Genomic DNA, 21935 nt, shown 5'->3' on the forward strand with positions numbered 1-21935 from the left:
CTGGAGCTAATGCTGTTCCAGATTTTCATGGTTTTCAGATAAAATAAAATCGGTAGGTGCATTCTATTTTTATTTTTGAAATTTACCAGTAGCTGCTGCATTTCCCACCCTAAGCTTATTCTCAAGTCACTAAGTTTTCCCAGTTTTTTGTGGTAAAATTAGGTGCCTCGGCTTATACTCGTGTATAAGCCCTTTGTGGGATACCAAGCCTAGGAAAGATGGGGCAAACAAAGTCCAAGCAGAAGAAGGGAGACGGGGGGAAAAGAAACAAACTAGGAGACTTAGGAAATTAGTATTGGGGATTTGAAAAGCAAAAACTCCAGGGGAAAATTGGTGCAAAGAAGGGTCTGGGAAAAGAAGGAATACAGAGAGGAGAGTTGTGCACGGCCAGGACAGCTGCTGAAGAAGTGAGGAATGTTCAGGTTCCATACTGACAAGGAGTGGTCGCCAACTATCACACCCCATCAGCATAAGGATATGTGATCGGAAACAGGACCACCCCCCTGTACACTCCCCACACACTCCCCATATCTGCTCCAGGGGATTGGGGGAACTCCAGAACAGATAAAGGGGACATACAGGGGAGGAGAGGGGGAGGCAGTCCCACTGTGCAAGCAGAAAGCCATGTACAGTGGTACCTCGCAAGATGAATGCCCTGCAAGACGAATTTTTCGCAAGACGAATGCGTCTTGCGATCTGATGGTGACTCGCAAGACGAATTCATTTTGTGAAAAATTCGTCTTGTGAATCACGTTTTCCCATAGGAATGCATTGAAATTTAATTAATGCGTTCCCATGGGCAAAAAAAGAAATTTCAATGCATTCCTATGGGAAAACGTGATTCACAAGACGAATTTTTTGCAAAACGAATTGACTCGCGAAACGAATTAAATTCGTCTTGCGAGGCACCACTGTACTGGTGGAAGTCTGGTGCTCCTTCGGAGACAACCTTCAAGAGCCCAGCTAAATCTATGACTGCAGGCCTCTGCTGATATACTGTATATTATGCTGCCTGAGGATGAATTCCTGTGTCACATTTTTCCCACCACAGAGGAACACCCATGGAGGAATGCATGGGAAGAAACAATGTTGACAAATGTAGAAATCCATGTGCGCAACCACACACACAACAGGGTGCAGACATCTAATCTCCTGCCCACAGATCTTTCCTGCCCCTTTCTTGATGTTGCATCTGAATGTAAGATTTCTCCATGAAGGGACAGGAAAACATCTCGTTAGATCCAGCTTTGGAATAGTTAGAACCAAGCTTGAATTTTTCTTGCTGAACTTTGCTCAGCAGAAAAATGAGGGCTGCTTTTGAGCTTCTCCTCATCCAAATTTCTCATCTCACTGTCCTTTTGAATTACCTGGTCTTCTTTCCAAAATGGAACAGATGCACCAGCAGTCTCCATTTTTGCTTTTCCTGAACTTTGCTGACAGGTTTGCTTTCAGATTTCTTTCATCTTATAGAATCATAGAGTTGGAAGGATCCCAAGGGTCATCTAGTCCAACCCCTTGCTGTGCAGGAACCACAGCTAAAGAATCCCGACAGATGGCCATCCAACCTCTGTTTAAAAGCCTCCCTCAAATGTTCCTCATCAGGCTTGGTTTCCAGAACCTTGATCATCTTGGTCTCTCTCCTCTGCACACGTTCCAGCTTGTCAATATCCTTCTTAAATTGTGGTGCCTAGAACTGGACACAATATTCCAGGTGTGGGCTGACCAAGGCAAAACAGAGTGGTACTGTTACTTCCCCTGACCTGGACCCTAGTCTGTTGATGCAACCTAGAATTACATGAGCATTTAAAAAACAAATCTGTTTTTTTTTAATAAATTTTTATTGATTTTCCAACATACAAACATACAAGAAAAAAAAAACATTATATACATCAAGATTGACAGCACGACTTCCTTCCTTCCAGTAGATGGTAAGTTATTTCAATCTCATATCGTATTATTTAATTCATTATATATGTATCATTGTGGGAGTTATGTTATTACCACTAACGTTTTCATACCTTTATAATTAATTTTTGCATATTCAACAAATTTACTCCATTGCAATTTGAGTTTTCCTTCATCCTGATCCCGGATTCTGTTGGTGAGTACGGCCATTTCCATATATTCTAGAAGTTTCGACTGCCACTCATTAATTGATGGCATTTCGTTAATTTTCCATTTCTGGGCTATTAGAATTCTCGCCGCTGTGGTGGCGTACAAAAAGAAATTTTTATCAGTTTTTGCTATTTCTTTATCTAAAAGTCCCAACAAAAAAATCTCCGGCTTTTTGGGAAAGGTGTATCTCAGAATTTTCTTTAATTCATTGTAAACCAAATCCCAAAACTTTTTAACCTTTTTGCACTCCCACCACATGTGGTAAAATTCTCCCACCGATGTTTCGCATTTCCAGCACCACTTATTTTGATTTCTATATATTTTAGATAATTTTACTGGTGTTAGGTACCAACGGTGTACTAACTTCATTACATTTTCTTTAAGAGAAGTACATGCCGTAAAGTTTAGATGTTCTTTCCATAATTTGGTCCAGCTATCGGTGGGTATATTGTGCCCGAAATCTCTCGCCCATTTGATCATACAATCCTTTGTCAACTCATCCAACGTGTACCAATCCAGTAATAAATTGTACATTTTTGATAATAATTTTTGACTATTTTCCAATAATTCGATTTGAAATTTCGACTTTTTTGCTTCAAAACCAGTTTCTCTTCTATCCTTATTAAATAAATCATTAACTTGATAATATTGTAGCCAACCGGCGAATTTATCCTTAATCTGGTCATAAATTTTTAATTTAAAATCATCTTTCGTTTTTACAACAATATCCTCATACATAATTCCTTTCTTATCCATGTTCACTTTTCGTATAGCTAAAACATTTAAGGGAGCAACCCACCATGGTGTTTTCCTTTCTAATAGAGCTTTATTGCGGTTCCATACTTCCAAAATTGGACCCCTGAATACATGACTTTTAAAGCCAGTATGGATTTTGTTATAGCACAGATAGGCATGCCAGCCGAATCTATTTGTATATCCCTCAAGGTCTAACAAATCCGTATTTTGTAACATAATCCAATCCTTGATCCATACAAGGCAAGCTGCCTCATAGTATAGCTTTAACTCAGGCATGGCAAACCCTCCTCTCTCTTTTTTATCTACAAGAATTTTTTGCTTAATTCTGGGCTTCTTTCCTAGCCACACAAATTTAGATAGTGCTCTTTGCCACTCCTTAAATTGGGAAGTCCCTTTTATTATAGGAATATTTTGGAATAGGAATAAGAGCCGTGGCAGAACATTCATTTTCACCGCCGCAATCCTTCCCCAGAAAGATAATTTAAGTTTCTTCCAGCATTCCATATCTTTGTTGATTTCTTTCCAGACTGCTTTGTAATTATCGTTGAACAGATTAATATTTTTCGCCGTTAGCCACACTCCTAAATATTTTATCTTTTTGGCACATGAAATTCCTAATTGTTCTTCTAATCTCTCACTTTCTTCTTTTTTTAGATTTTTCAGAATCATCTTGGTCTTTGTTTTATTGAGCTTGAAACCCGCCACCTTGCCGAATTCTTCCAAAATTTTCAAGACTTCCGGTAAGCTTGTGTCTGGTTGTTCTACAGTTACTGCGAGGTCATCGGCGAAAGCCTTGCCTTTATATTCTTTTTTCCCTAATTTAATGCCCTTTACTTCTGTATCATTTCTCAAACGATTATTCAAGATTTCCATAACCATGATAAATAACAAGGGGGAGATAGGGCAGCCCTGTCTAGTCCCCTTAGAGATATCGAATTTTTCTGTCAAGTTGTTATTTATTATTAGCCTTGCGGTCTGCTCTGTGTAGATTGCTTCGATGCCTCTCCTAAATTGTTCTCCTATTTCCATCTTTTTTAGGTTGTACGACATAAATTGCCAAGAGACATTGTCAAACGCCTTTTCAGCGTCGACGAATAAAAGCGCCGCTTGCTTTTCGTTTCTCACCTCAAGATAATCGATTATGTTGACAATATTTCTCACATTTTCCCGCATCTGACGACCTGGAAGGAACCCCGCCTGATCTTTATGAATTATTGTGTTTAAAACTTGTTTTAATCTGTCTGCCAAAATATCTGTGAATAATTTGTAATCATTGTTAAGTAAAGAGATTGGCCGAAAATTTTTAACATTTTGTGTGTCAGTATCTTTTTTGGGGATCAGGGTAATGTGGGCTTCCTTCCAGGTATTAGGGATTATCCCTTCTTTAAGGATGTTATTCATAACTTCACAGAGTACGGGTGTGATTTCTTTTACTAGGACCTTATAGTACTTTGCGGATATACCATCTGGCCCAGGGGCCTTGCCCAGTTTCATTTTGTTAATGGCTTTCTCAATTTCCTGATTAGTGATATCTTTGTTAAGGAGGTCTTTTTGGTCTGGAGATACTTTCTGGAGGCCATATTTTTGAATGTATGTTTCGATTTTGGTCTTGTCTTCTTTTCCCTTCTTATATAACTCTCGATAGTATCTTAAGAAGACCTTCCTTATCTCTTTAGGATCTTCTATTTCTAATCCTTCATCCTTAATCTTAGTGATTGTACTCTGTTTTTGCCGTGCTTTTAACTGCCATGCCAAAAATCTACCCGATTTGTTTGCAAATTCAAAGTTTTTTTGTCTTAGCCATTTGATTTTCCATTCGACCTCGTAGTTTACTTGTATGGAAAGCTGTGTCTGGAGTCTTTTGATAGTTTGTTTCAGAGTTTCGTCTGTCGGCATTGATGTTAACTGTTTTTCACAATCCATTATTTGTGTCAAGATTTCTTCTTTTATTTTCCCTCTTTCTTTTCTTTTGTGACTATTTTTTTGTATGAGGAACCCCCTCATGACGGCTTTGCTAGCGTCCCATACAATATGGGTTGATGTCTCCTTATGCATATTTAAATTGAAATATTCCCGAATTGTATCTTTAGCTTTCCCAATTATCTGCTTATCATAGAAGAGATTCTCATTCATTCTCCATCTAAAATTGACTTTATCTTTTAGTTTCAATTCCAAATACACTGCGTTATGATCAGAGAAAGTTCTGGGGAGGATGTCTATTTTCGCAACTCTGGGGATTAGATCATTAGAAGCCCAAATATAATCAATTCTTCCCCAGCTATTATTGGATCCTGAGAAGAAGGTATACTGTTTAGTAGTGGGATATTTAAATCTCCATAAATCTGTAACTCCTATGTCTTCTACCAAATCGAAAAAGGATCTCGGGAGTTTGCCTTCGTTTCTATCTTTTCTTCTTTCCGATCGATCGATTTCTGGCATCACTACCCCGTTACAATCTCCCATAAGGATAATTCTAGCATCAAGGTGGTCTAGCATAATTTCTTTTAATTTAGAATAAAATTCGGCCTTTCTTTCATTAGGTGCATAAATACCTACAAGAATTATCCTTTCCCCTTGTAAAGTAACTTGTACAATCAAAATTCTACCTTCTTCATCTTTGTAAATTAATTCAGATTCATACTTATTTTTAACATAGATAACCACTCCCCTTTTTTTACTCTGATCCGATGCTATAAATTCATTGCCCAATCTTTTGTTACTCAGAATTTTTTTATGTTTGTTTGCAATATGAGTTTCCTGTAAACAAATTACATCGAGATTTTTTTTTTCAGAACATGTTCAATTTTATTTCTCTTGTTTTTGTCATTAAGGCCATTTACATTCCAAGATATTACTTTTAATGTCATTTCGGTAGTTGAGTTTAAAATCAATTTAAGATTGCATTTCGGTGTTAATGTCTATGGGTGGTTCGGTTTCTTCTTCTTGCTCTCCCTCTTCTTCGTCTGTACCTTCCTTCTTTTCCTCTTCTTGGTCTTGGTCTGTTCTTGGATTTGACGATTCTGGTTTTCCGAGGAATTTATAATATTTCCTGGCAAATTTATCTACATCATTTTCATTAGTCAACGTAAATCTTTTATTCTTGTAATAGAAGATCAGCCCTCGTGGGTACTCCCACCTATAGGAGATCCCATTTTTATTTAGCAAGCCAGCGAGTTCCTTAAACGGTTCTCTTTTTTTCAAAAATCTAGTCGGGACCTCTTTAAAAAGGATGATCGTCTTTCCCTCTATCTTAAGGTTGTTACTGTAACTCTCTCGCATGATCCTGTTCTTAAAATCCATCGAGGTAAATGATACTAAGCAGTCCCCAGGTAATTTTTTGGCTTTTGCCTTAACTGATCTTACTTTTATCCTGAAGGCATTGCTTATTTTGCTATCTACTTCTTCCTCTTGCAAGCCAAGCCACATTGCTAGATTTGTCACTATTTTCGGCCGGATGTTTTCGTTGATCTCTTCTGGGATCCCCCTGAACTTCAAATTTAGTTGTTTTTGTCTCATTTCTAGCATAGCGATGCTATCCAGTATGTCTTCTTGTAATTTACTCATATCAGACATGTCTTCCCTCATTTTTTCCGTCTCCTTCATGATTTCTTTGAAGTCTTTTTGAGTTTTTTTAATATTGTCTTCCATTGTTTTGGACCTTACTGTTAGGTCATTTACTTCTGTTACTAAGCCTTCGAGTTTTTTATCCAGTGTCTCTTGGACTTCTGATAGCTTCTTGTCAATGTAGTGTTCATTATGCTTAAATTCCTTTCTGATCTCTGCCATTAAGGTGTCATAGTCTTTAATCTCTTTGCTCTCCTTTCCATTCTCCTGTCTTGAAGAGCGTCTCTCAGTAGACCCTGCCACTCCTTTCTTTCCCGTTCCTGACATAGCTTCAACCTGTAGAAAAGGAAAAAAAAAGGAAGGAAAAAGAAGAAAAGAAAAAAAAGAAGAAAGGGGAGGGAAAAACAAACCAGACAAACAAGCAAAAAGAAGGGGGGGAGGGGGTAAGGGAAAACAGGGGAAAATAAATTCACGGAGGAGTGGAAAAAATTCAACTTTTGTAAATTTAAATCTTTCCTTTAGGGGGGAGAAACACTTTGGGGCTGGTTAGGCACCGCAATAAACCAATGTATCAGTATCTCAAAATATCAGTATGTCAATGTCTAATAAGAGTCAACAATCAATGTTCTCAGGCCAAGCCTGGACCCCAACTCAAACCCCAGAGTATAAATCAAATCAGAGTTCTTCTTGCGTTTGGAAGAGTTCTTATACAGAGTCTGGTTCCCCTCTAAGATTGATACTACGTTACTTTAGAATAGGGTACTGCAGTTCATTCTTCCACCACACGTCAGCTCCAGTCCTTTTAGAGTATACGGAAAATGAACTCTTCCAGCTTTCCTCCTTTTTGAAATGGAGTCTCAAAACTCTGCTCCTCTGCTCTGGTCTCCTCTAGGGAGACAAGACACTGGATCCCCCTGGGCGTTTAACACAGTACTTTCAAAACGTCTATGGCTCTGAGGCTACCGTTGTTGAGATCTAAAAGTCCAAAGTCGCCAAGAAGACAATCGTTGCACTGCTGTAGCCAGCGGTGGAGAAGAGGGGGGAGGGTTTATTTTCTAATGCTGGCGAAGATAGTCACAAGCCTTTCTTCTTCTCCTCAAACGCAGAATGTCCCAGAATATTCGAAATATCCAGAAGATATAAAAAAAAAACCAGATAGAAGAGCGTTGAGAGATAGACAGTCCCAAACCTTTAGTTGCAAAGTATTGAAATCTAGGTCAGTACGTTTTCTTTTACTCAAAATGGAGGAGCGCAGCGAAAATGCAAGTCATGCCTCCCCTTCCAAAAAGAATCACGGGCAGCACGAAGTGGAAACTCCCACCTTTCCACCAGCTAAGTCAAATAAAGTCCAACAAATAAACTCTGCCTCAGCTCTCTGCTAGAAAATTTACAAAGTAGCTGAGGTCTTTTGCGTTCTCTCGTTAGATGGATACTTTCTTACCAGCTTCTCCCTCTCACAGTGAATCGTCGTACGCCATGATCTCCCATCTGCTGGAGCGGACTCCCTTTTTACACTCGCAGCAGTCCGAGTCTAAGGATCTTTTAACTTTAGGTGTTCTTAATAGTCCAATGCGTCTAAAAGAGATCCTGGCTCGTTTTTTCTTCCTTGGAAGCCTGCCACTTTCATCAGAGGCTTGAGACTTCGCGCTGAGGGGGTTGCGCTACCTCCCCTTTGCGCCCACAGCTCCGATCCTTCTCCGGGATTTACGAACAAAATCCTGAGTTAAGGAGAACTTCTAGGGCGCCGCTGGGTACACCTCCCTCAGGGTAACCCCCCCTGAGGTACCGGGGTTTGTGTAGCCTTCACAAAACCCCTAAAAAAACCCCCGCAACGTTCGAGACTCCCGGAACGGTCGTCTCGCGCCTCCGGAGCGATGGCCGCGGCAAACCGGAAGTCCTCAACAAATCTGTTTCTTTATTCACTTTTGCAGTGAATAAAACAATCAATGTATGCATTGATAAAACACTGCAAAAAAAAGGTAACCCTGCTGCAGTTGTACATACATTGAGGCTATTTTTGGAGAGGCATTTCACTCTCAGCTGCCTCATCAGACTAACATTGGCCCTCCAGAGACTTTCCAAGCCTTGTAATGGGCAACACCAGGGCCTTCTACATGCAAGGCACATGTCCTGTCACCATGCAGGGGCCTTCTGCCTAATGGTTTGCTAGAAGAGGTGGCCATATGTTCTTAATAAAGCTTGTTTGTCACAGCAAAATGGAACATATGCAAGACCTTTTTTGGCTGAAGACAAAACTATCAATCATTTTCCGTGAATGGTTTAACGAGGATTTTGGTAGAGGGTGTTGCTATCGGAAAAGGATAGTGGTTTTCCCACCCACCCATCTTTATGCAAATAAACCTTTCTGTCTCTGCCACAAAATCGAGAGGCCCTCTAAATTTGCCAAATTTTGCAATAAAAAAAGAGAGAGTCTCATTTATTTTGGAGTGGAGTATTTTTTTTCTAAGAGAGAGCAGGATGGTGTGCCCTAGAACAGACTCCCCCTCCCCTTGTTCTGTTTCGGATAAACCTCTCATCACAAACACATTCTGAGGAGAAAAGGGATGGGGCTGGAGCCCTTATCACAAGGCTGGAGCCAATTTTGTTTCCCAAGAATAGACTGTTTCATCCAGGATGTGCTGGGGGGAAAGGTGGCAAGAAGCTGGTTGAGTCATCTTCCATACCTTCCAAGTGTCATGATTTTCCAGAGACTATCCCAGAATTACAGAAGCCATCCCAGTTTCTGATTTGATCTCGGAATGTCCAGGTTTTCCTTTTTCCTCCCCTCCACGTTTCAGAGAACAATTAAAAGTGGTGTGTGTGAGAGAGTGAGTGAGTGAGAGAGAGGTGCCAAAATGGAGCCCTGTTTATACTAACAATAAAATACCTGCACCAAATGAAGCCCTTCCTATAATTTTGAAGGCAAATGTCACCAATCCGCTTTAAATTCTTTAATTGCAATGCTTTTGCCTGGCTAGAATGTATCCTCGAAGCATGATGAAGTTGCCTTGATTATCTGACAGTGAAAACATGGCATCTTCATTTTGCAGTTTCTGTCGTTTGCTGGAGGCACATCGGTTTACATTGGCCTTTGACACTTGAGAGAGATTTTTTAGGGACCTACCTTATTCTTGTGACTAACTGGTTTACAACTGCTTTTAATATTGTATTTGAATCTGATGTGGGCTGTCATGGGACCTTATGGCAGTGGAAGAATGAATGATGGCCTCCAATGACATTTCAAATGTTGCCATCTCGGAGATGACATTCAAACCTCTGAATCTTGCATGGGTAGCAAGTCGTCAGAATGTTATGCAGCAGGGAGTGAGAGAATCTTGCTCTTGCATGGGAAAAGGTTCCTTACCCCAGCATGTAAAAACCACAGGGCTGTTTATGGGGACAGAATTATGCCAGCATGTAACTCCAGTGCTTCAAAGACCATGCAGGCTGCCCACACCACTGGGACAGATTCAAGGTTCTTGGGCTCAGTATACCTCAAGGGCCACCTAATCCCTTATATCCGTTCCTGGTCACTGTTAGTGGTCCCACAGTAGGGACCCAGGTGGCGCTGTGGTCTAAACCACTGAGCCTCTTGGGCTTGCCGATCGGAAGGTCGGCGGTTCTAATCCGTGTGTTGGTGGTGAGCTCCCGTTGCTCTGTCCCAGCTCCTGCCAACCTAGTAGTTCAAAAGCATACCAGTGCAATTAGATAAAGAGGTACCACTGCGACGGGAAGGTAAATGGCATTTCCGTGCGCTCTGGTTTCCGTCCCATTGCGCCAGAAGCGGTTTAGTGATGCTGGCCACATGACCCAGAAAAAGCCTGTCTGTGGACAAACGCTGGTTCCCTCGGCCTTTGACTGGACTTAACCATACAGGGGTCCTTTATCTTTTTTTTAGTGGTCCCCCATGGCTCAGACACACAACCCATATCCACCGGAAGCCATGCACGTTCTGTCTTGCGGGTCCAATTTAGTGCAACTCCCAGCCAGCTCAAGCTATTGAACTTCCAGTGCCCACTGAAGACATATTTTATTCCACCAAACATATTAATTGAAGTTACAGTCTTGGACTAATATCTAGGTGAGTGAGACCAGGGTTCAAATCCCCACCCCCTTGGCCAGGAAGGTCACTGGCTGACCCAGGACCAATCCTTGCCTCCCAGCCTTAACCTACCTCATAGGGTTGTTGTGGGGGTTTAAAAGGGGGGGAGAACCATGTACTGCACCTTGAACTCCTTGGAGGAAAAGGTGGGATAGAAATGCAATGAATAAATAAATAGCTGGGTCTGATTTTAGAGTTTTGACCGATTTTGACCTTTTCTGTAGTGAGTTTCATGCATACCGCTTGTAGGGAATTAGAATATAAACAGTATAGAAAAATAGAATACAAACCTTTTGAAATCTGAAAGTTTGTAATATAGATTATAGAAGATGCAATGTGCCCATCAGTGATTACATGTGCACCAGGACCCAAAAAACTGCGCTACAGCCAGATTGTTTAAATACTTAACAGTTTTATTTTAGGTTTGCTATCCACACACAAACAGCAGAGACCAACACATAGTATACATGGTATACACAAAGCAGCCAGTACAATAGGCATTTCCATCCTTTTGCTGTATATCTTGCAAAAGAACCATATTTTTAACAAAAATTAAAAGCCCCTCCCTTCCCAAACACACTGCAATGGGCGAGGATGTCAGTGCTGCATAGCTGATCATGGAAACCAACCGTTTTGATAAAGGGAAGCCTCTGAAGCCATCAAAGGCTAGTGAATGCATTACTGGGCATGGCAGAAGACAACAGGGGGGGAAACCCAACACAAATTAAAATGCATTTTCAGAGAAGTCAGATTTGAAGTCTGTACAAGTCACAGGTGTGATATCTGCATTACAGAATTAAGAGCAGATCCTTCTGTCTCCCCCAGAGAGCTGTAGTTCTGCAAAAGGGTGGGATTTCTAATTGAGACTCCTCCACGCCAAACTACAATTCCCAGGATTCTTTGGAGTGAACCCACCATACACCATTGCAAGTAAATTTGCAAGGTGTACTAACCCATCATACCACATGCAACTCTGTTACCCCTTTGTGGTTCTTTTCCTTACTCTTCACTGGCAGACAGGCAAGCAGCTACTTGCAAGCCTAGGAAAACTGGTATAAATGCAATGTACACATGTGGTGTACAAAGGCCTAAAGCAGACACCCCCCAAACTTTAGCCCTCCAGATGTTTTGGACTACGATTCCCATCTTCCCCGACCACTGGTCCTGTTAGCTAGGGATCATGGGAGTTGTAGGCCAAAACATCTGGAGGGCCGCAGTTTGGGGGTGCCTGATCTAAAGCCTAAGGTAAGGTACATGTGGCCTCTAGGTGTTATTGGCCCCTATCTGTGATTATCCTTGGCCACTGGCTAAGCTGGCTGGGAGTGATAGAGTCCATCAACATCTGGACTCTATCAGTCCCCCATCTCTGTCATCTAGAGCTGCACTAATATGTTTTGACAGGTGTAACTGGTTGCCCAGAGGGACTGCCAGGTCTAGAATTTTGAGGGCATAGATCTAGAACTTTGGCCACATGGTGCTTTTAGAGAAGAATGTCAACTGGGGCCATTTTGCCCCACCCAGTGACTTTCCCAATGTCCTCCATGTTGTAAATATATGTATATCAACCTGATACCTTCACAATTTTTTTCTTCTCACCATCTTTAGAAGAAGAAGAAATAAACCCAGAAGTTCTGATCCCATTCTCAAGTTCTTTGAATATCGCTGCAGATCTTAGTTTCAATGGAACACACCAAGGGTGTGTGGACAAGCAGAATATCAGGCCCAGCAACCTGAATTAACAACCTCTCTTAATATATAATTCCATTTTACAACCTTGTAAACAATTGGATAAGGAAGAAGTGGGAATGCCACTGTTTTTAGTCAACAGAAATTCCCATCCCCAAATACCATAGAATCAGCACCATATTGAAATCAAGAGTGCCCCTATTTGCTACATGTGGCAGAGAAACAAACAAACTGGAAGGGACTCTTATAAAGATGATGACGGGTGTGGAAACTAAGCCTTATGAGGAACACTCCCATGAGGGAGTTGGGCATGTTGAACTTGGAGGTGACTGAGAGGTGATATGATAGTCAGCCATCTTCAAATATCTAAAGGGCTATCACATGGGAGAGGGAGCCAGCTAATTTTCTGCTGCTCCAGAGAGGAGGACCTGAACCAATTGATTCAAGAGATTCCAACTAAACCTCTGATGCTAAGAGCTGTTCAGCAGTGGAATGGGTCACCTGGGAACATGGTGGATTCTCCTTCATTGAAGGTTCTTAAACAGGGATCCTTTCACTGTGGTTGCTGCATTGCAGCAGGCGGGACTAGATGAACCTTGGGGGTCACTTCCAACTCTACAATGCTATGTAAGCTATTGACCACCTTACATCCAATGAAGATAACTTGTGGTGACGGTGATGGTGGTGATGGTGGTATTGATTAACCCATTTGCAGACACATGAAAAGGCAGTAGCAGAGTTGAACTGAAAGGCAAAGGGGCACTAAGACATGGGTGGGCAAAAGGCAGCTTGACTAGGAGATCTCTGGCTGAATTGCTGTTTAACAGCAGCAACAATTTTTTTTTATTGGAGAAAACCTGCCGTCCCCTAGAATTTCAAACATCTCCAATCTGGAGATGCCAGGGATTGAACCTGGGACCTTCTGCATGCCAAGCAGATGCTCTACCACTAAGCTATGGCCCATCCTCTCATGGTGGGAACAAGCACGCTATTCTCACTATAAGGGAACAACCATAGCATTCCAGCCTGGAGAGTTAAAGACAAAAACCTTAAGGTGCAATATCACACTAATAAGCTCCAGATATCAGAAGTGGAGTAGTGGGGACCACCTCTTCAGTATATCCTTAGTATAATGGTTGACTTAGCCCCAGGCGTCAGAGCAGCTGTAAATATCCACCTAACCGTATGATTTCCCCCTTCCCTGCAAATTGTTCAAGTAGCAGACAAGGATGGTGTGGGAAACTCAATTTGGCCCTTAAAGATTTTTCATGCACAGTACAACGTCAGCTTGGCAAATATCCAGAGCACTTCAGAGAAAGAGGCATTCAGATTCACAGGTATTTTGCAGAGGCTTACTGCAATCTCTGGAAATGCTCACAATACAGCAATGAATTTGGAAGAGGTGTGGCTTATGGATAACTCCTAAGAAGAGAAGAGAAGAACCTGGGTTTTCTAACTCCCGTGTACATGTGTTGGGGAGATAAAATGCCCCCCTCAAACTGATATAGGGGCTGTTCCAAGGGAAATAGGCAACAAACAAATGGTTTACTTCAACCAAGAAAGACAAAAAAGGGAAAAAGAGGTCAAGCACCATTTAAACCTACACATGTTTGGCCCGTAAACATGAACAGAAGTAAATCAACCCATCCATCGCCAGCCCTGCACAGAAGCCTGAAAGCAACAAGGGGGTGGGAATTTCTAGGTACCCACAACGCATCAGGGCTGGTCGGCCTTGGAGGTACCTTACGGTACCGGTTGGAAAGCCTTGCATTTTGCTGTGGGTGCAATGGTAATCCCTTATGGTCCTTTACAATGGGAGGGTGTTGGGGTGATGGGTCCCCAATAGGAGATGACCCCTTTGTATTTCGGGATAGGTTGGGGCCATGACTCTAAGGAACGGCCGTCATTGTCTCTGGTCCATCTTGGACGGCAATTTCTCTCAATCTCCGATCTTGCCTTTCTACTTCATGACGGCAGGTTGGGCCATGCGAGGCCATGCAAGGCAGAGATTGGGTGGTTTGGCAGCTTCGAGGTAGTTGTTTATTCCTGCTTCACCACTGAGCGCCCAGATTGTCAAACCCCCCTACTCAGCCCCTTCTCATTGGCACTCTTCCTTGCTTGCTCTCATTCTCTCTTTCTTTCGGCCCATTCAGAATCCTTTTGTTCGTCCAAATGCACTATGTAACAGATCCCACTCCACTCAGTCGACTCCCTTTTCCCTCCCCCCGGAGGCTATTTTTGTTTCTTCTTTTTTTTACACTTTCAGCCACTTGATCATCAAGAGCCAGAATTATGCTCATTAGGCCTTGGTCAATACAAGGGTCCAGCCCAGTCAGCACGGCCTCAGGGTGCAAAAGTCCAGCTCCTGTGGCTTCTTCCTGAGGTTGCAGCGGTCGCGGGGCAGCAGGACAGCCCCCCTGCCCATGCACTTCAGCATGCGTCGCTTGAAACCCCGGCCACATGTTTTCGAGCACGGTGACCAGGAGGAGGCCTCCCACACCGGGCAGGGGTCCCCACATATCCTGATGTCAGTGGGCCGCTGAGTGGCATCGCACGCAGAGGCCGCCTGGCCAAGTGCATCGCGACACTGCACCATGCGCTTCTGCAGCCCATTGCCGCAGGTGACGGAGCATTCTTCCCAGCTGGTGGTGGCCCACTTGTAAGAGGGCCGTTTGTAATCCGGTCTGCCAGGATCGAGGCGGTTGGAGAGGGTGAGGATGCTGTTGGTGAGGACTGGCGGGCGCTTCCCATCTTTGCGGTATGAGGACTTGTCCTCCCTGCTTTCTTTGGGCAAGTAGAAAGAGTAGCGGACGCGAGGTGGGGTCATCTTCCCCACAGACAACACTTCCACTGTCAATGGTTCCTGGATGGGCATAAAGGCTTGGAGGCTTTCCACAGCTGTCCCAGTTCCGCTGTAGCGCAACACGCTCCCTTTGACCATCAGGTCCCTCTCTACTGCTGAGACAATGAAATGCCCGTTCAGGAGGTATTTGCCGTGCCCGTTTTTCACAGCCAGGTAGTTGTCATCACTGACCAAGCCCTTGTAGCCCCGCTGCCGGATGTCAATGCTGGACGCTCCAGCTGGGATGAGCACCACAAAGTTGTAGCCATGCCTGGATGAGAAAAGGGAGGGGGGAGATTAGATGTGATACAAGTTAGCAAGTTCACACAGCATAGGGCTTGCATGGAGTGCAGAATTCAGTCTCAAAATATCTCAGGATGGAAGCTTTTGAGCCAGTTGGGCCCAGAATTAGCAATGGCATCCTCAAGCAGTTGATGGGAAGACTACATCCTACCAGCCCCCCCCCCCATGCCTGCTGTGGGCCTTTGGTGTCAGGAGGCTAAGACCACACATTTAGAGCACCATGATACTACTTTAAACAGTATCATAGCACTTTAAATGTAAGGTATGAGTGTCATTCTAGGGCACTGTGGGAAATTTAAATGGAGGCTCACCTTCCCGTGCTAATCAGAGGGCCACTGCCTGCCCTACAAGAGCCCCATAAAAGGGCATCAGCTGAAACTGGCCTTGAAACCAGCATTTCCATTCTGAACTAGGCGTCGATAGTCATTTTGCAACATAAATTGAAAGCTTAAAACAAACATACAGAAGATGTCTTTAGCTGGGCAGCAGTAGTAGCTTTGCAACTCCCACCATCCCTGACTGGATGCAGTTGGTGGGAGTTGGAGCCCAACAGCACCTCCCCACCACCCCCACTCTAAATGTTGATGCTTATTCTCCATTATTCAAATCTAGCCTCCTATGGACTGAATCAGACATTTGTTGGGTGTAGCTCTGTAATGTCTACAGAAAGCCCCCCCAGGATCTCAAGCAGGGCTCTTTCCCAACACTTCCCCACAGCTCAGGGGCAGAGCATCTGCTTTGCATGCAGAAGGCCTCAGATTCAATCCCTGGCATCTCCGGGTAGGGCTTAGAGAGCTGCTGCCAGTCAGTGTCGACATCCCTGAGCTAGATGGGCCTATGGCGAGACGTGGCGTAAGGTGGTTTTCTACATTGCATGCCAGAGATCTGACCTCAGGTTTTCTGCATGCAAACCGGGCGCTGCCCCACTGAGCGGTGTCTGCATGGAAGCAGGCAGAGGTTTTTAAAAAAGAAGCTCACTCACATGGGTTTGGTGAACAAGCCAGAGACCTTCTTGCAGGTCTTGTTGTCTCCGCCACACACGCCGCATTTGTCATACTTCTTTTTAGAGCCCAGTCTCCCATCGCATCCAGCCTTGATACATTTGCCCTGGACGCACAGCGAGGTGGAATCTGGAGAACATGGCGTGCCATCCACCACCTGGGCAGAAAAAAGTACGTACTTATTCATGCAATGCATAGTTAAACTATGGAACTCACTGCCACAGGAGGCAGTGGTGGCCACAAACCTAGGTGGCAGTTAAAAAAAACAACCATTAGATAAATGCATGGAGGAGAGGACTAGGAATGCATACTAGCCATGCTCTACCACCTGGTTGGGGGCAGCAATGCTTCTGAAGACCAGTTGCTGGAAATCACAGGAGGGGAGAGAGCTCTTGTGCCCTGGTCCTATATGTGGGTTTCCTACAGACATCTGATTGGAAGGCAGGTATGCTATTATACTCCCCTTGAAAGAATGGGCACCGTGACCAGAACTAGTCCTGAACAATAGCAGAGCCCAATGCACACTTGCACTGGAATGTAGAATGCCAATATTCCACCCGTGGAGATGGAACGGTTTGGGACACACCCTCTATGTTGTGTTTGCATTCCAGAACAGCTGTACCAAATGCGTGGGGCGAAGGGTAAGTGAAGCATCGATTGGTTGTGGGTAGGCACTGCTAATTTGTGTATGATTCACGCAAATCCAGATTACGATCCACATCATTCAGGTGATTCCAAAACATCTCCATTTAGCTCAACAGGGGGGCGGGACTTATTTATATTTCAAGTAACATTCAATCAAAACAACCTCATACAGTATGTTCTTTCTCCAACGACGGTTCTTTTCCATTATTAATTCTCATTGTTTCTTAGTTGAAAGTTTGCAGAAACACATTATCGCTGATTAAATTCTGCACTGCATTTCATTCCCCTTCCCTCCCCGCTCAAGCCAACTCTGCAAATAGCCTTTGCCCCCACATCAGCCTTCCTCTCCCAATTTACCAAAGAGACCACGGTTTGGGATCCCAGCTCACCTTAGGAGCCAAGACGTAGAAGTACCCGGTTCCATTCGCTCTGCAGATCAGCTTACACTTGTCACGAGGAGACACGCCAGAATACTTGGGGACCCAAGAGACTGTGGCCGTGAGCCGGTTTGTGCTGTGGTTGTAGCCATTGAAAGCCTCGCACTGTTCTTCCCGAAAGCTCTTTCCGGGGACTGTGTGAAAACAATTTCATGCAGTTAAAAAAAGAAAAGAAACAACCCTTTGGGGCTGATTCACACATGCAAACAAGTTATCAGGTTATACCATCGTGTAGCGACTCTCCGCTGAGTGTCGGAGCTGTCCCCAGTGTTTGACGTGCTATTTCACCTGCCATGTCTATTTCACACATGCTCACAATTTCAGGCAGCGGTTGAGAAAACTCTTTGAGGCCTGTGGCCCTCCAGATGTGGTTGGACTACAATACCCATCATCTATGGCTATTGCTTGCTTGGGCTGATGGGAACTGAAGTTGTTCAAAGGAAGCTTGACTTATATTAACTCAGACTGTTGGTCTATTGCAGGCATCCCCAAACTTCAGCCCTCCAGATGTTTTGGACTACAATTCCCATCATCCCTGACCACTGGTCCTCTTAGCTAGGGATCATGGGAGCTGTAGGCCAAAACATCTGGAGGGCTGCAGTTTGGGGATGCCTGGTCTATTGGGTTTAGTATTGCCTACACAGCTCTCCAGGGTATCAGGCAGAAGTGTTTCCAGCCCAGCCTGGAGTCTCCAGGGGTTGAACCTGGGTCCTTCTGCATGCAAAGCAGATGCTCCGTCACCTTCCCTGCCCCTGATTTAGGGTCTCCTCCAAGTGACCATTGTTTTGAAGAAGGCAGGTCTCTTTGCTGCATGCATTATATGATGCAGGTTACACTTGAAGGAGGGCCAAAGTCTCATAAAAGAAGCATGTTGTATACATGAGTTTACATAGGGGGAGCAGGGAGACAAGAACCTGTTGCCCTCCAGGTGAAGTTGGACTCCAACTCCCATCAGCCCCAGACAGCGCGGCCCGATGGTCAGAGCCTGGTATTTAAGGTGCAGTTTGGAATGACTGCAGGAGAACAACAAAGTACTGGATTTTGATATTGTTATAATTCGGCTACTATTGGGGGAATATTGGAAAACTAATAAAAAATTATTTGGAAAAAGTTGTACTGAGTTTCATTTCCCATATATTTTTAATATGAGAAATCATATACTATATGTTTGCTTTTACTATATCCTGCTCTTGTGATATATTTCCCCCCAGAAGCCTCTCATCCAGGATTTGCCTGTCTCCTCATCTGCTTAGATTCATCAGTGCTTCAGCCTCAGATATTTAATTTATTTATTTATTATTATTATTATTACTACTACTACTACTACTACTGAATCACTCTTCTTCAAACATAGCACAGGGCAATGTACAACAAAATTAAATACAGTGGTACCTCGACGTACGAATGCCTTGACTTCCGAAGGTTTCAGCTTCCGAAGTCCACTAACCCAGAAGTATTTTTGCCCCGCATGCGGTCTGCGCATGCGCAAAGCGCAAAATCGCACTTTGCGCATGCGCAAAATGGACGCTTCGACTTCCGAAGTTTTCGACTTCCGAAGAGTGCCGTGGAATGGATCGCCTTCGTAAGTCGAGGTACCACTGTAAGTAATTAAAACAACTACAAAATGAAAATATGCATAAAGCAAGTCACAAAAAAAGTTCAATCCACACATTCCTGTCCAGTGACAGGTGTTGTCAATCATCTGGTGGTGGTGGCAGCAGAAGCTGGTGCTGGTGGCAAGAAGATGCTCCGAAACCATTCACTGGCTCCACCCAAGCTGCAGCCTCAGATGGTCTCAGACCATTCGCTGGCTCTCAGCCTTTGCAAAGCTCACCTGAATCAGAGCAGGGGTCCAGACTGCAGGAGCGGTATTTCACTCTCACTCCTTCGCAGTACTTCCCTTCGTTGGCAGGGGGAGGGTTGTTGCATTCCCGCTTTGCCAGCTGGACTCCTCCGCCACAGGTCCGAGAGCACTGGCCGTAGGGCGCCCATTTCCCCCAGTTGCCATCCACCTGCCAAAGCACACCGCAGAGAGGCAGACGTGAAAACCACAGCCAATTATATTCATCACATTTCTACTTAGGATTTATCACTAGCCTTGATAAACAACAACAACAACTTTGTATGCCGTGGTTTGCTCGAGCCATGTTAGGCAAGAAAAGGCTATCTTTTGAGCACGTGCAAAATGCCCTTCTCTGTAGTCAGTAGCTTCAATAATATTATCCCCTGCTCTGCAAGCAAAAGACAAGAGAGAAAGCCAGCAAGCTATTAATCAAGTCACTTGCTCATGCAGTGCACAAGAATTCAGTCTGGCATTGTATTGATGGGTAACCCGTGGCACGCTTCAGATGTCAGACTCCAACTCCCAACAGATTCAGCCAGCAAAACCAACGACCAGGGGATAATGGGAGTTGTAGTCTAGCAACACCTGGAGAGCCACAAGTTCCCCATCCCTGGTCCAGATATGGCCACACTTGTGGATGACATGACATGCAGTGCTATTTTTCTTGGAAAAGAGGTGCCAGAACTCCTCATGAACACCTGACAGGTGCCGGAACTGAGTGAAAAAGCCCTGTTGACATGCAATTATGAAAATTCATTATGTAATTAAATCAATATGTAATTAATTTAAACCCTCGTGATGGGCTAAAAGAGTACTCTGGTACTCTGGATGATGGTGCTGATGCAATATTGCAGAGTGGTACCTTGGTTTATGAACTTAATCCGTTGCGGAAGTCTGTTCTTAAACCAAAGCGTTCTTAAACCAAGGCGTGCTTTCCCATAGCAGCAGGAGACTCAATTTACAAATGGAACACACTCAACAGGAAGCGGAACATGTTCTGCTTCCAAGGCAAAGTTCACAAACCAAAACACCTACTTCCGGGTTTGCCGGGTTCTTAATCCAAGTTGTTCACAAACTAAGCTGTTCTTAAACCAAGGTACCACTGTAAAAGTCTGCAGATGGCAAGCATCCTCTCCAGTAGCACCCCTTTCTTCTTCACACAAGAGGCAATGCCTTTTCTGATGCCTGCCTGCTAAGGCACAAGCATGCAACACTGCTTTCTGCTCGGAAGCTGTATTTATTCCAATGCAAATGTGACCAATTGATCCATCGACCCATCTACTTCAACCTTAATTGTGTGCCCCTCCAACAAAAATAAGGCAACATGCAACGGGGAGCAAGGATAAAGATCAGCACTGCACAAATTGCAATCTGCTCTTGCTGCTAAGTATCCCAGACATACATTGGCAAATAATAATAATAAAAATAAAAATCAGTAGAAAGAAAAGGGATAGGTTTCTAGCATCACTACCTCTGGGGAACCCCTTCATGCAGAACTTGTGAACTCCTTGATTCTGTGCAAGCATGCAGTTAATACTGGGTGGAGAATTCAGCGTTCTGAGAAGCTCAGCTTTTAGGGTTTGTTTGTTTTTGTTTGTTTGTTTGTTTGTTTAAAGCAAGTTTCTAGCTGTTATGCCTGCAAAAGAGGAAGCGGGTCAGTGATGGCTGGTGAAATCTCAGAAGCCTGTCAAAGATTCAAATTCTCTAAAGCCCTCGATTTAGTCAGTGGAAGAGGCTAAGATGCTTTTCATATACCCTGTTTCTCCTAAAATAAGACATATCCATAAAATAAGCCATAGCAGGATTTCTAAGCATTTGCGCAATATAAGCCATACCCCGAAAATAAGACATAGTGATAGGCGCAGTTCTGGAGGGCCCCAAGGAAGAGGCGAGGCTGGACGCGTAATAAAAAATAAGACATCCCCTGAAAATAAGCCACTGTGGGTGTATGTTTTAGGAAAAATAAATATAAGAGGGTGTCTTATTTTCGGAGAAACACAGTATCTGTTTCATTTACACATGATTTAGAGCAGGCATCCCCAAACTTCGGCCCTCCAGATGTTTTGGACTACAATTCCCATCTTCCCCAACCACTGGTCCTGTTAGCTAGGGATCATGGGAGTTGTAGGCCGAAACACCTGGAGGGCCGCAGTTTGGGGATGCCTGATTTAGAGCTTTGTAACACATAAGTCTAGACCTCCACAGATATCAGCCCTCCCCAAGCCACATCCTCAGTACGGAGCCAATAGGTACTCACCCGGTACTTACTGATGTTATGCCTCTCGACACAGACACCCTTCAGGCAGAACCTCCCTTCTCCACAGCTGGTGCCATCCGCCCAAGGAAAATGGCGCGTCTGGCACATGATGTGTCCCCGTGCCTTCCCTGTGCACCACAGCTTGGTGCAGTACTGCATGTATGGGCAGGGCTTGGAGCCCATGCCAAAGGCCAGCTCACACTGCTGGTTGAGGTTGTAGTTGGAACCAGGGAGGTCTTCAGGCAGTGGGATGGGCTTGGTGGGTTCATCCAAGAGGCAGTCGCCTGGAAGAGGGAGGGAGAGGAGGGGAACGGGGAGGGAGTCAGCAAAAGAGAGACTTCATAGATTTTTGACAGCTTCCCCAAGAAAGTAAGTTGCCACAGT

General features: G+C 44.0%; 1 protein-coding gene, 1 long non-coding RNA gene and 1 other non-coding gene across 4 annotated transcripts in view; 1 reads left to right on the top strand and 2 right to left on the bottom strand.

The window, feature by feature from the left end:
- Window positions 1–1828: 1828 nt before the first annotated feature.
- Window positions 1829–4180, top strand: LOC148683542 (uncharacterized). Of its 2 annotated transcripts, XR_015947022.1 has the most exons (3): window positions 1829–1928; window positions 3526–3611; window positions 3910–4180. It is a non-coding gene; the product is annotated as an uncharacterized LOC148683542 (long non-coding RNA). The 2 variants fall into 2 exon arrangements; XR_015947021.1 differs by having other exon boundaries at window positions 1829–3611.
- A 6749-nt stretch (window positions 4181–10929) lies between these two features.
- Window positions 10930–21935, bottom strand: part of ADAMTS15 (ADAM metallopeptidase with thrombospondin type 1 motif 15) — a 41755-nt gene continuing 30749 nt past the window's right edge. Inside the window, exons 4-8 of the mRNA XM_035139258.3 lie at window positions 21552–21835; window positions 19286–19463; window positions 17404–17585; window positions 16351–16526; window positions 10930–15336 (exon numbers count right to left, since the gene is read on the bottom strand). Coding sequence (XP_034995149.2) covers window positions 14556–15336; window positions 16351–16526; window positions 17404–17585; window positions 19286–19463; window positions 21552–21835 — 1601 coding nt within the window. The 3' untranslated portion in view covers window positions 10930–14555. The remainder of the gene's footprint in view (window positions 15337–16350; window positions 16527–17403; window positions 17586–19285; window positions 19464–21551; window positions 21836–21935) is intronic.
- TRNAA-GGC (transfer RNA alanine (anticodon GGC)) lies at window positions 13115–13185 on the bottom strand. Its single transcript has one exon. It is a non-coding gene; the product is annotated as a tRNA-Ala (tRNA).

The sequence above is a fragment of the Zootoca vivipara genome, chromosome 14 (genome assembly GCF_965207765.1).
Source record: "Zootoca vivipara chromosome 14, rZooViv2.hap1.1, whole genome shotgun sequence".
NCBI classification, from domain to species: domain Eukaryota; kingdom Metazoa; phylum Chordata; class Lepidosauria; order Squamata; family Lacertidae; genus Zootoca; species Zootoca vivipara.